The sequence below is a fragment of the Zingiber officinale genome, chromosome 3A (genome assembly GCF_018446385.1).
Source record: "Zingiber officinale cultivar Zhangliang chromosome 3A, Zo_v1.1, whole genome shotgun sequence".
Taxonomy (NCBI): Eukaryota; Viridiplantae; Streptophyta; class Magnoliopsida; order Zingiberales; family Zingiberaceae; genus Zingiber; species Zingiber officinale.
Window position 1 is genome coordinate 57,766,927 of NC_055990.1, and position 12,767 is coordinate 57,779,693.

The 12,767-nt window shown below is 33.5% G+C and overlaps 1 protein-coding gene across 1 annotated transcript; it reads right to left on the bottom strand.

Annotated features, from left to right (window-relative positions):
- Positions 1 to 1,275: 1,275 nt before the first annotated feature.
- Positions 1,276 to 12,456, bottom strand: LOC122051924 (cell number regulator 6-like). The gene is made up of 4 exons (XM_042613261.1): positions 12,194 to 12,456; positions 11,966 to 12,080; positions 2,842 to 3,107; positions 1,276 to 1,678 (listed from the first exon to the last, which is right to left on the bottom strand). Exons 1-4 carry the CDS (start codon positions 12,305 to 12,307, stop codon positions 1,454 to 1,456), a joined length of 720 nt encoding a protein of 239 aa, XP_042469195.1. The 5' UTR covers positions 12,308 to 12,456; the 3' UTR covers positions 1,276 to 1,453.
- Positions 12,457 to 12,767: the final 311 nt, after the last annotated feature.

Consider the following 12,767-nt stretch of genomic DNA (forward strand, 5'->3'; position numbering starts at 1 on the left):
TTGATATTTAAATTAATTCTAAATAATTCAATGCCCTAATTGATATTTTCAATATGTACATGACTATTGATTTACTAATTAAAATCAATAAAATTTATGTAATCTCCAAGCATATATAAAAGTTAATACTTAATTAGATAAATAAAATAAAATTAAGTAATTTAAAATATATATTTTCGTTGTTCCGGCTGCGCATCCTTCAAATATAATATATAATAATTATTTTTTTCACTTCGGTCTAAATTTAAAATTTTAAATCCACTCCTGTCCATAATTATATAAGATTTCGTAAAAATATGTGAAGATATAATTTTCTTTTCTTATACGAAGATAAATTTTCTTCGTCTTCTTCGGAATCTTTTGCTTTCTCATGTATGCACGTGAGCCTCACATCTCAGTTCATCACTAACTTGACGGGTAACACCGACAAAGTAGACACCAAGAGTGGACACACCAACAAACCAACATTAACCACAAATTTCAGTGAGTGACGAAGGGCACTATCACGAGATGTTTCTATATTTTTTTATTCTTTTATGTATATTTTTCTCTTTGTATATACCATTGATCCAAATAATTAATAATTAAAGAGCTGACTCAAAGACATTAATTAATTTTCATATCAATTCAATATATTTTTTTTCACATTTGACTTTTATAAAATGTTATTTTTTAAATAAAAAAGACAAAATTCTACTTGACAGAAAATACATGGAGTTAAAAATATTTTTCCCAAATCTAAATTCAGAGATTATATTATATGTTTTAACTATAGAGGAAAAAACGCTAAAAAAATAGGAAAGATCAATGCAAAACTTAAGTCACTCCTTCCTTTTATAAAGCCAAAGATCAATGCCAAATGCATATTCAAACAATTTATCATTTTTCTTATTTTTAATATTTTTTAATTTTTTCTTAATCCATTGATGGTCAAGAATATAGCTAGTTGAGCTTGTGCTAGGTAAGGGTCAATTCTGATCCAAGGCTCTTAGTCCAGCAGAACCCAACACAAATTTTATCAAACCAGAGCAGGTAGAGCCAAACTCTATCTAGGCACAACTTATTAACATCTCTAATTGTTCCAAAGTTAACTAATCTATTTTTTTTCCCTATTTTACCCATCATTTAGAGCAATTTTCAAAAATAAAAATATATACAATGAACAAAATAAAAATAATCCCAGAATATCAAATTTCTAAAGCAATGCCAATCGACCTAGCCAAGAAGTTTTACAAACCAAAAACACATGAAAAGTTCAATACAAGATCACCAGAATGATTGAAAAGCAAATGGCCATATATTTACCCATTTAAACCACAAGATGCATCCAAATGCATGATGTTCATTCATATCGATGCCAACAGGTTCCACAAGAAAAGAAACCTAAATGAATGATTTGTCACCTTATATTCTGTCCGATGTTCTCTAGCAAGTACATGAGAATCACTCCAAACTATAAAACTTGTGTCTCCACTTCAGCATGGCTGTTCTGTTGGGTACCAGGTCCAGAGACTGCAGAACTGTTTCGATCACTCATCTCCTGCACGGGTGGTGGGTTAACAACCGTCATTGGCATGACAAGATTGTCAGATAGCCGACCTTTCATTTCCCGGTGCTCCTGACAGATGGCACACCAATGCATGCAGCAATGAACCATGCAAGGGTCGCAAGGAGAATTCTGCAACCAAAATAGGTTTAGAGATGAATAAGGTAGCATATCCAGTGCACCAAATGTTCATGTTCTCTATGAACAATAGCATCTTAACAATAGAATGTATAATCATTTATGACTGTTCTATTGATACTTCATTAGAAAAACAACCATATATAGTTCTCACACATTACTATTGGAAAAAACATGCACAAGCATCTGAACCTTTATTTGGGTTCATATCATAAATGTCAAATTAATTAAGATATGAAAGAAATGGCCACAGTTAGTGGGATATACTAATATCTCATGGAGAGCTATATCAGCGCACAAATTATACAAGGAAAACAAAAGCATAGGTCCTAGTTCCATGAGTTTAACAAACGTGTATATCCGGAGCTAAACATCTCAGTGGCAACCCTTTTGACCATAGACAACTGAACTTGAAATATAAAAACCTATAGGCCAATGGAAGAATTAGTTTCTTTATCGTGTAGATGCTACTCAAAAGTTTTGAGATATCCAGTTTAGACCCACTAATTTCCGGTAACTAAAGCATGCTTAAGAGCATCATTTATCTATTTCAATTTGTGGAATCTTAGGAATAAACATGAACTCCATAATTCCATTTCAACATAACCAACACATGTTTCTCATGATATTTCCACTGTTTGCATCCTTTCCTATACTAATATTCATCTTACTGACAGATTGATCTTCAAATTCAAGTCCAAGAAATTACATCAAAGATTATGAAACAGGCTAATTTATGGCCTCGCTTGAGATTCTCTGAATTTAAGAATGTACTGATTATAAAAGACTAATCTAAACAAAGAATCAGTGTGCAGTGCATCTTTAAAAACCTTTTAGAGGAAAACTAAATTTTATTATGTTTACGAAATAACGAAAGTTATAAAATGACTAACAGACTCCTCTTTCAAGTGGCCATAATCCACACATCATACAAATACTAATATACTACTACCTCATTAACAAAGAAAACCAAATTAGGAGCAGTAAAAACAAATATATGAACACTGTCCAAAGAAAACAACCCCCAAGAATTAACAAAAACACAAGCAAAAAAGGCTGAATGATTTAACAATACAAATATAATAATGCATAAAAAATAAGACAATCAGAACTGAGTTAATGTACTCCAGTGTGTGTGAGAGAGGGATAGAGAGCACCTTTAGATGATATTTCTTCTGCAAAGATTGCCTAAATATACCAGTGTAGATGCTACACATCCACCATGCAAAGACTAATCCTTCTCCAATAAAAAATGATGTCCTTGGGTCAATTCCATGGAAAAATGCTGTAGCAACTGCAAGTGCAATACCACCTTCAACACAGATAGCATGGCAAATACAAGGACTTGTCCATGGTGTATCTTCTCTAAGCCTCTCCACATTGCGACCAAACAACACACAAGGACAGAACAACCCAGTCCAACCTATCATCCAAAGAGTAACTGATAATATAACAAGTTTATGTAGTTGTAACTGAGAATTATAACTATGAGATAAGATGTGCATGAACTAATAATTTTAGCAAATAAATGATGCACTAAACAAAGAGAACAGTATTAATTACAAGAATGAAAACCCATGCCAAAAGGTCAAGAATAATAGCCATTAAAGGACTTTCAAGTTTCAACCTCTTTGAAAAGAAAGTTAAAAAAATAAACAGCATTCATAAACATGAGAAAATAGGCATCAGTACTCTACAAGGCTAATGCAACTAGAAAAATAATTGTATACTTTTTCTTCCAAAGTATTCAAACAGCAATAACAGAGGTACCTAACAGCCTTAAGTGGTTGACGAGCATCTTAGAATTTTGTAGTAGCATTAGGAATCCATTATGAAGGGGGCAGAGGGAGACCCTAGATGAGTACAGTATGTCTGCTCAACAACACAAAGAGAGTAGCATGTCTCTAGTGTTTACTCGATGATGCAAGAACATGATGACAGAATACCGGCATGAGATGATGAGACAGCTTAATGGCTTTGCAATGAAAGAAAACAATTGAAGGTTTACCCACAACCTGAACTTGCTGACCTAATAATGATGGTCAAATGACAAGCCAAGAAAATGATTGTAGTTACTTGCACTATTTTTTGTTGATTTTGTTCTTCAACTTAGTCACTGTAAAAGTTTAAGTGAGACTGAATTTCTTATTTCCTCTCTAGTTGTAAATATTTCAAACAGAAGCACTACTTAAAATTACCAAACTTGCTTTTCCTAAGCTTGCATTTGTACCCAAGAGTTATTAAATGGAGATTTGTATCGCAAGTCATTTTGGTAAATTTTGAATAAGTTAGGTTTAAATAAATAAAAAAATAAAAAAATAAAAATTTGTTAAAAAAAAATGTTACTTTACCCAAAAAATTTGATAACCACAAATTTTTTTTAAAAAATATATAATATTGCATTTATTATCATAATAGTATAAATAAAGTTAGTTGATGTTGTTTAAAGTCTTGAGTAATGCCAAATTTTTTATCTTTGACCAAAACAATACAATTTTTGTACCATATTATCCTATGTCAGTACAATTTCAATGCTAATTTAATTAAGTTACTTAATATAAATTATAAATTTTAATCATTTTTATTCTAATGAATTGTTTACTTAATAATTAATTAGATTGCTAATACATAAAAAATGTTAATTTTATGTTGTTTAATTTGGTAACCTCAGTCCTTAAAATTAAAAGTGTTTGCAACCAATTAAGTTTTAATTTCTAAGTTTAGTCACTTCTTTCATTTGATAATGATTTACACTTATAATTTATTCAACTTTTGTAGATAGAACACCAACAAGAAAATGCAACTTTCCCTAGTCTTCTATAGACTAGGTGTACACTTTGCTTTTGAATTTTGTAACATTTGAGCACTTTAGATTTGAGAACCAAAAGACTTTAATTGTTGAGGATGTGTATTTGATAAAAACTTGAGCACTAAATATCACTTTGTTTGACAGAATCTACATAAACTATGAGATGCAGTGAAATGAGTTAAAAAAGTTAATGTTTGTCTTTAATTTAGTTTTATTTCTTCCAAATAATTACAATTATTTAAGAGTATAAAAATTAGAGCCATCTAGTTATTTTTTTTTTCTTCAAATTTTAGAGTGTAAAATGTTATATTTTAGGTTTAAATTATACTTTGAATTTTGAAAATAAATCTATTTAATTTATAAGTATAAAATTTCTAAAAAAAATATGATACACCTACTCGAGTCAATGAAATTTAAAAATTTGAATTCAAGATTTTTTCAAGAAATCAAATTCAAATTTGATTTTTTTTATACTTTCACATTCATCTAGATAGACTTTTTTTTTAAAAAAAAAATAATTTGATGAACAATGCACACCTATTCCAATATAATGAATTAAAAATAATGAAAATAAATAATTATTTTCTTATTTTGATTAAAAATATTTCCGTTTAATCAAAGCGGTGTGTTGAACCTTAGTTGTTCCTTGACGCTAACACCAAATTTGAGAGAAGGCATAAAAGAGGAGGCGAAGCTTGAAATGATCTTAACGAATCTTAGTTCTTTTGTTGCATGCTCACATGGTCACATTCAGTTCCTCCCAATGTCACACAAGCTAGAACACGAAAAAAAAAAATCTTCATCGATGTTTGATACCAAATTTTATCCTATTTAAATTTTTTACATTTCAATTTATTTTTTAAAATTTTTCGAGATAACTAATTAAGTAAATTAAACAAATATTTTGACTTTTGAGGTCGAATGGAAGTCTATTTAGGATTAGGCGGAGTTCATCAAATAGTTATGGAGATTAAGATAGCCCATATTTGGTTTATTTTGATCAATTTAAAATTGAACTAAAGTGTATATATATATAGGACTATCCACTTCAAGACTAGTATTTTGAAAAGTTAAAAATTATATCTCCCCTTTGTCCTCTCTCTCTCTCTCTCCATATCCCATATCTCTCCTCTAGTCTATCTCATCACCCCCCACGTTTGTCATGCCTATTGTACCCACCGTGTCGGTCACGCCCACCACTAATCCCTCTCTCTAAGGTACTACTACTACTCTCTCTCTCTCTTCCTCTCATTTCTACCATGAGCCACCATCTTAGTGTTGGTGCTGAATGGTCTCGCATGTAGATTAGTGTTGGTGCTAGAAGCACCAATTAATCAAACTTATGTGATATTGGCAAAAGTTAAAAGTTAAGTTGTGTTGTTATTCTAACAAGCAGAAAAATCCTAAATAATCTTAGGCAAAGGAAAGTCCTAGTTGAAGTTAAGCAGGTGGAAAATACTAGCTGCGGTTAGGCAACGAAGTCCTGGTCCGGGGACTGGGCAAAGTCTTAGGGAGCCGAGGACATTGAGCGAAATCCTAGAGTCGAGGACATTAGGTGAAAATCCTGGGGTCGCGGACACCAGGTAGAAAACTGGATGGGTTAGGAATCGAACGTCTAGTATGAAGTCCTGATGTCTCGGACAAACTTTTTTGGTTCACCCCAACATTACCCACTTGTCCGACTGTTGCTAAGCAGATTTTGGATATCAAACGGACCTCCCCAGATGGTAATCTTAATGTGGTCGATTTTCCTTCTTTTGCTATCAGTTTCGCTACAACACCTGCTGCTCTAGCTAATTGTCCACCCTTTCCAAGTGTAACTTCTATGTTATGTATGGTCATGCCTAAGGGCATATCGGTTGAAGTGGATTCTTCTTTTTTATCAATAAAAACCTCTTCCCAAACTGTACAAGCTTCTTCCAAAGTATACGACTTTCTAGATGTATATGATGATATCTAGACAGATGGATCTTATATAGCAAAAGTCCAAACGATTTGAAGGACCGATTTGGCAAAAGGTAATCTCTCCGAGAGGAGTAGGTGAGAACGTGTTTCCCGAAAAGAGAACAGTAGGCATCGATCCGACCTAGAGTTTCAACAAAACTCAAAGTCAAGACTAGACAGTCCGGAGGCTATCAAAACTTACGCTTTACATATTATTTGCTTGGACTAACTTTATTTTACAGGAAGAAGAGGCTGACAAAAAAGTCGGTCCGGACACCTGGATAGGTTTCATCGCAGAGGAAGCCCCGAGCGGGTGTCTAGCCAGGCACCCGGGCGGTCCGGGTGCCCAGACAGCCAAAATTTCATCGACAAGCTGAGCTAGAGCTCGATGACGGGACGACCCATGTCAGTGGTCCAGACTCCTGAAGGGGGTTCGGGCGTTGGGATGTGGTTAAACTTCAGGGGTAAAGTTTCGACGAGAGCTCTCCACATCAGCACAGTCCAGGCGCCCGGACGAGACTATAAAAGAAGGCTTCAACTAGCAACTTAAAAACATCAATTTAAAGAAGTTTCTCTCTTGCGCGCTGCTCAGAAAATGCTTCTACGATGCCCAAACACTGCTCCAACGACCGAAAGCTCGATTCTTCAAATCTATAGATTGTCGGTACTTTTAAATTATTGCAATTGTAAATCTCTACTTGTACTCTTTCGAACTGATAGTGATTGCACATCAAAATCACTCAACAAGTGCGAGCTTTGAAGTAGGAGTTGTCACAAGCTTCGAACTAAGTAAAACTTGGATGTGTTAACATTGCTTTTGTTTTCCTGTATTCCGCCGTGTTTATCTCTCCGAATTTTTAAACGAACGTGAAAACCACGAGTGTTATTCATCCCCTTTAACGCAACGATTCTACAATTGGTATTAAAGTGAGGTCGCTTTGAATTGGTGAAATCACCGTTTGAGCAAATATTTTGAGTTTTTTCGCTAGTGAATATATTCTTACACCTTTTTTCGGTTTTTGCATCTTGAGATTTTCAGAGTCGATCGGAATCGGTACGATCACCCCTTCCAATCATTTTTTTCGCAATTGAGTTTTTTTTTGTTTCTTCAAGTTGATGTAACACCACTCGAGTTCTTTTAATTTTTCATAAGTTATTTATACCACACTGCTAATCCAAGACCAAGTCTTGAGACAAGTCTCCTTATTTTATTATGTGCAAGATTTTTTTTTCAAATGACATACCAAGAAGGCTACAACACCGCACGCCCACTACTATTCTCTCGCGAAGATTTAGACTACTGGAAAAGCCGAATAGAGTACCACCTCAAAATGTAAGTGGAAATATGGATAATCATCCAGACATGATTCACATATCACATATCCCACCAAAGATAGAGCTCTCGTGTCCTGTGACAAATGGGACGCACCAACCCGTAAGAAGATCGAAGCCGATGCAAAGGCAAGCCAGATTCTCCAATGTGGCTTAACTAAAGAAGAGTTGAACCAGGTCAGCCCCTTTAATAGCGCTAAGGAGTTATGGGAAAAGCTAATCGAGCTGCACGAGGACACATTCGACACTAATATAAGTAAACGAGATCTAATTCTAAATAAATTATATAATATAAAATGCAGGATGGTGAATAGGCGAGTCAACTTCATGCTCGGATTCAAGACATGCTCAACGGTCTCCATGCAATTGGTTAGAAGGTGGAAAATCGCGACGTTATAACGTATGCCCTTAACGTTTTTTCAAGGAACACTTTGTAGGCATCCATGGTGGATGCTTATAAAGTTTCTAAGGATCTCTCTTTAATTAGGTTAGATGAATTGTTTTCTGAATTTAAACTTCACGAACAAACTAATGTTCTTTCAGTCGAGAAAGGTATTGCGTTGATTGTAGGTACAAGCAAGACAAAGGAGTCTAGGAAGAAGTACCAAATCGAACCTGAATTCGAAGACAAATCGGATTTTGAAGACGAAGACGAAATCACCATGGAACTAGTTCAAAAACTGTACAAGAAGAAGAAGGACTTCACCAAACGAAAAATAAAAAAGGTGACTCAATTGAACTCGAAGGTTTGAAAGCAACATGGTCTGAATTCTCGAAAGACTCCAACGAAGAACACGAGTAAGTGAGCTTCCTTGCACTACTAGTACAAGCTTATGTTATCGAGATTCAATCCGAGTCGAGCGAAGCCACGGATCCATATCTGGTTTAGAAGATTCCCAATCTACTATAAGTATTTCTTTAATTAAATCAGACAATTTAATTTCCTACTTATCTAGAAAGTTGGCTAAATCCAACCTCAGGGTCAAGTCACTCCAAGAAGAGGTCAAAGCCCTCAAGGAAAGGACTAACCCAAGTTCATTAACTAAGAAGACACAAATTGGAACTCCAACTCAAGACCAACTTGAGGAAGAAAATTCCAATCTGAGACTCAAGTTAAAGAACTTAAGGAAACGTTGGAACGATTCACTTTGGGTTCCAAGAACCTTGGCCTAATCCGTGGGAAATAAAGGGTCGTATACAACCGATCCGGACTCGGATATAAGGTCAAACGTCGATTCAAATTATACTTATCCTTAATAAATCGACCAAATATAAAACTAGTCCAAGCATGAGTCTCTAAGTCTAACTTGATTAATCAAGTTGGACTTAATCAATATTAGATTCCCAAGGATCAAATTCACTACATTGATAGATCTCATCGAGGCTATGATCCAGGGAGAGCCAATAGAAAGACCATTTTTATTAGATAAAATTGTTTGATGTTTGTTTTAGCGCTTTCCCTATACGTGCTTAAATTAGGATAGATAGGGCCTTAGACTTGATCAACACTTGACTAGTTAGACCAAAAATTTTCAGAAAGAAAATTAAATATTCAATTTCTTTAAAAGACTTTGTTTAGAAGTGGTTATTGCTCCAATACCCAAGAAGGTCTAGTGCCTCGCCACAGTCTGGAAGTCAATAATTAAAATGGATGTTTAATTGACTAACTATTAAACCTTAGTCTAACTCAAATGTAAATCAATCTTTAGATTTTAATTTAAATTAGAGATAAAATTAATCATCTCACAAAACAGATAAGGTTCCATGATTAACAATCTAGAAAAAGGGTGAGATGGATTTAGGTTTAAAATTAATTAATCAAATTTAAATCGAATCAAATTAAACTTAATTTAATCTTCAGAAATTAACTTTCAAATTTTAATTAATTTCAAAATCTTACTTATTTTCAAATATTAATTAATTTTCAAATTTTAATTAATTCCAAAATTTTACTTATTTTCAAATATTAATTATTTTTAAATCTTAATTAAAAGTTTCAAAATTTAAAATTTAATCATTCAAACTTAAATATTTTGAAATTCAAACTTAATTATTTTGAAATTTAAACTTAAATAGTTTGAAATTCAAACTTACTTATTTTAGAATTTAAACTCAAATATTTTGAAATTCAAACTTAATTATTTTGAAATTTAAACACAAATATTCTAAAATTCAAACTTAAATATTTTTTAAAATTTAAAATATTCTAAAATTCAAAATTAAATATTTTTTTAATTTAAAATTAAATATTTTTTTAAAATTAAATATTTCAAAATTTAAACTTAAATATTTTTAAAATTCAAATTTAATTATTCTAAAATTCAAACTTAAAATTTTTTTTCCAAACTCAAAAAATTTAAAATTCAAACTTAATTATTTTAAAATTCAAATTTAAATACTCAAAACTTAAATATTTTCTAAAATTCTGAAATAAGATTCTTAAACTTAAAAATTAACTCCATCTCATACAAACTCATAGGCTTAATATGTTTGATAACTTTGAAAATGTGAGATGAAAAATCAGGAAAATAGATAATTACTTTTATGATTTTTTAAAAAAAACTTATCTTTTGCATGCTTGGATGCTAGGATAGTCATTAATCAAGATATTAATTAAATGATTTAAGCTCAGTGTCCTTTACAAATTACTTAAAGCTTTTTAAGAGGGAGAGAAATAGAGAGTTAATTTTTTTTTCAAAATTTAAATGTTTTTGAAAATTAAGTTTTTTGGGGTTATATTTAAAAAAAAAATGTTTATAAATTAAGCTCTTTCGAAATCAATTACTTCTTTAAAATTTTAAAAGAAATTCTATTTTAAAACTATGTATTTAACTAAATTTTTTTTACAAGAAAAATCTTTTCAAAGCTAAGTATTTTTCAAAGAAATTTTTTTAAAAGCTAAGTAAGAAATCATTTTCAAAGCTAAGCTTTTTTTTTTAAAAAAAACTCTTTAAAGATAAACACATTTTTCGAAAAGAAAATTAAGTGCTACTTTCAAGGGAGCTTAATGTTAAATTTTTGAAAAAGATTACAAATTAGTTTTTTCAAAATTAAGTCTTGAGGCGGTCCGGGCGGTTCGGGCGCCCGGAGGTGCTTGAGGCGCCCGAACGACCAAAATTTGATCAACACACTGAGCTGGAGCGCGACGACTGGCCGACCTACATCAGCGGTCCAGGGGCGGTCTGGGTGCCCGAACGTGGATAAACTTCAAGAATGAAGTTTCGACGAGAGCTCGTCACGTCAGCACAGTCCAAGCACCTGGGAGGGGATCCAAGTGCCCGTACGAGCTATAAAAGGAGGCTTCGACTAACAACTTAAAAACATCAATTCAAAGAAGTTTATCTCCTGCATGTGGTTCAGAAAATGCTTCTACGACGCTCAAATACTATTCCAACGACCGAAGGATCGATTCTTCAAATCTGTAGATTGTCGACATTTTTAAATTATTGCAATTATAAATCTCTACTTGTACTCTTTCAAACCGATAGTGATTGTCCATTGAAAGCACTCAACAAATGCGGCCCTTGGAGTAGGAGTCGTCACAGGCTCCGACCCAAATAAAACTTAGGTGTGTTAGTATGGTTTTTGTTTTCCTTTATTACTCATGTTTGTCTCTCCAAGTTTTTTAAACGAATGTGAAAGCCACGAGCGCTATTCACCAACCCCCCTTCTAGCGCAACGATCCTACAATTAGCGGGCAGGGGTAAATTCTGAATGTGTTGACCAACACATCTCTACATCTCAATCCATGGTTGTTTTACAACATAAAAAAATATATCAGTTTATACCTCTACATCTCCAGTTTTCCACGTTAGTCTCTTTTTTTTGTCTTTCCTCCTCAACTATTATACTCTCCTGCATATCCATCTTGTGTCTAAGTTGTTGGTCAGCGAGTTCAGCTGTCAACTCACAGTAGCAGTCAGTCAAATCAAGTCCAAGTCATCTTGCAAATTAGCTAACTGGATTGGATCTAGGAACCGAATTGTCAGTTCAAGTGTTTAACAACCATGGTGCTACTGATAAAACATTTTACAAATGCACCAATTCCGATTCGGTACCTTTGTAAAACACAAAATTAATAATGATACCAGCATCTTATCTAACTATAAACCATCTTGAAAGCAGGTTAACACTGATATTGTCTCAATAAAGGGTTCGACTAGTCGAAGTAAAATGGACAGAGAGACGGATCTTACAGCTATCAGGATCATCAACACAGCCAAAAATGCCAGTTGTCCAAGCTTCATCTGCAGGTGGTTCATAGCTCTCCGGTAAGGGTTGTCCGCATTCGATACATCGGTGAACTTCCAACTGATAAAACAAAAAATTCAGCACCAATCAACAAAAAAACAGATATTTTGAACAGATCCGTGGCAATCTCTGAAGAAGGAAATGGGTAAAGTAATCGCTAGGTCTATTACGACCTGAGGAACGTGAACGGGCTGGTTGAGCTCTCCAGGGCGGATCTCCTCCAACGGCGCATCCTGATCCTTGGTGAGCTTCACGTACCTCGAAGGCACCGGTTCATCAGACATCATCGTCAATCCTCCAGTAGCGCAATAAATTCGAGAGGTATGATCTCACCCGCCAGAGCCAACGGCTCAGCTGGAGCCGATGTGAGAGAAGGAAACCCTAGTGGAGAAGGGAAGGGGAATCGGATTGCAACGACATGCATTGAACGATAAAAATGGAAAGGTAACCGGCCACATTCCTGGCACTGTTAATCGGTAAATTAATTGATTCTCCGAGGAAACGCCAGTGCAGTGATTTTTTTTTTCTTTTACTTTTGTCTTTTTTTCGTTTTTTTTATTACAATACGACGTTGACTTCGTCGGACAATACGACCTTGACTGTTAGAAGTCTATTTATGTTACGCATCTAAATTTGATTGTGTAAATTGATAACAGTTAATTTTTAAATTCTTAAAGGTTAATAAAATTTATTACAAATTCATTATAAGATATATGTCAATGGTATTTCTTAACCAATATTATTAAT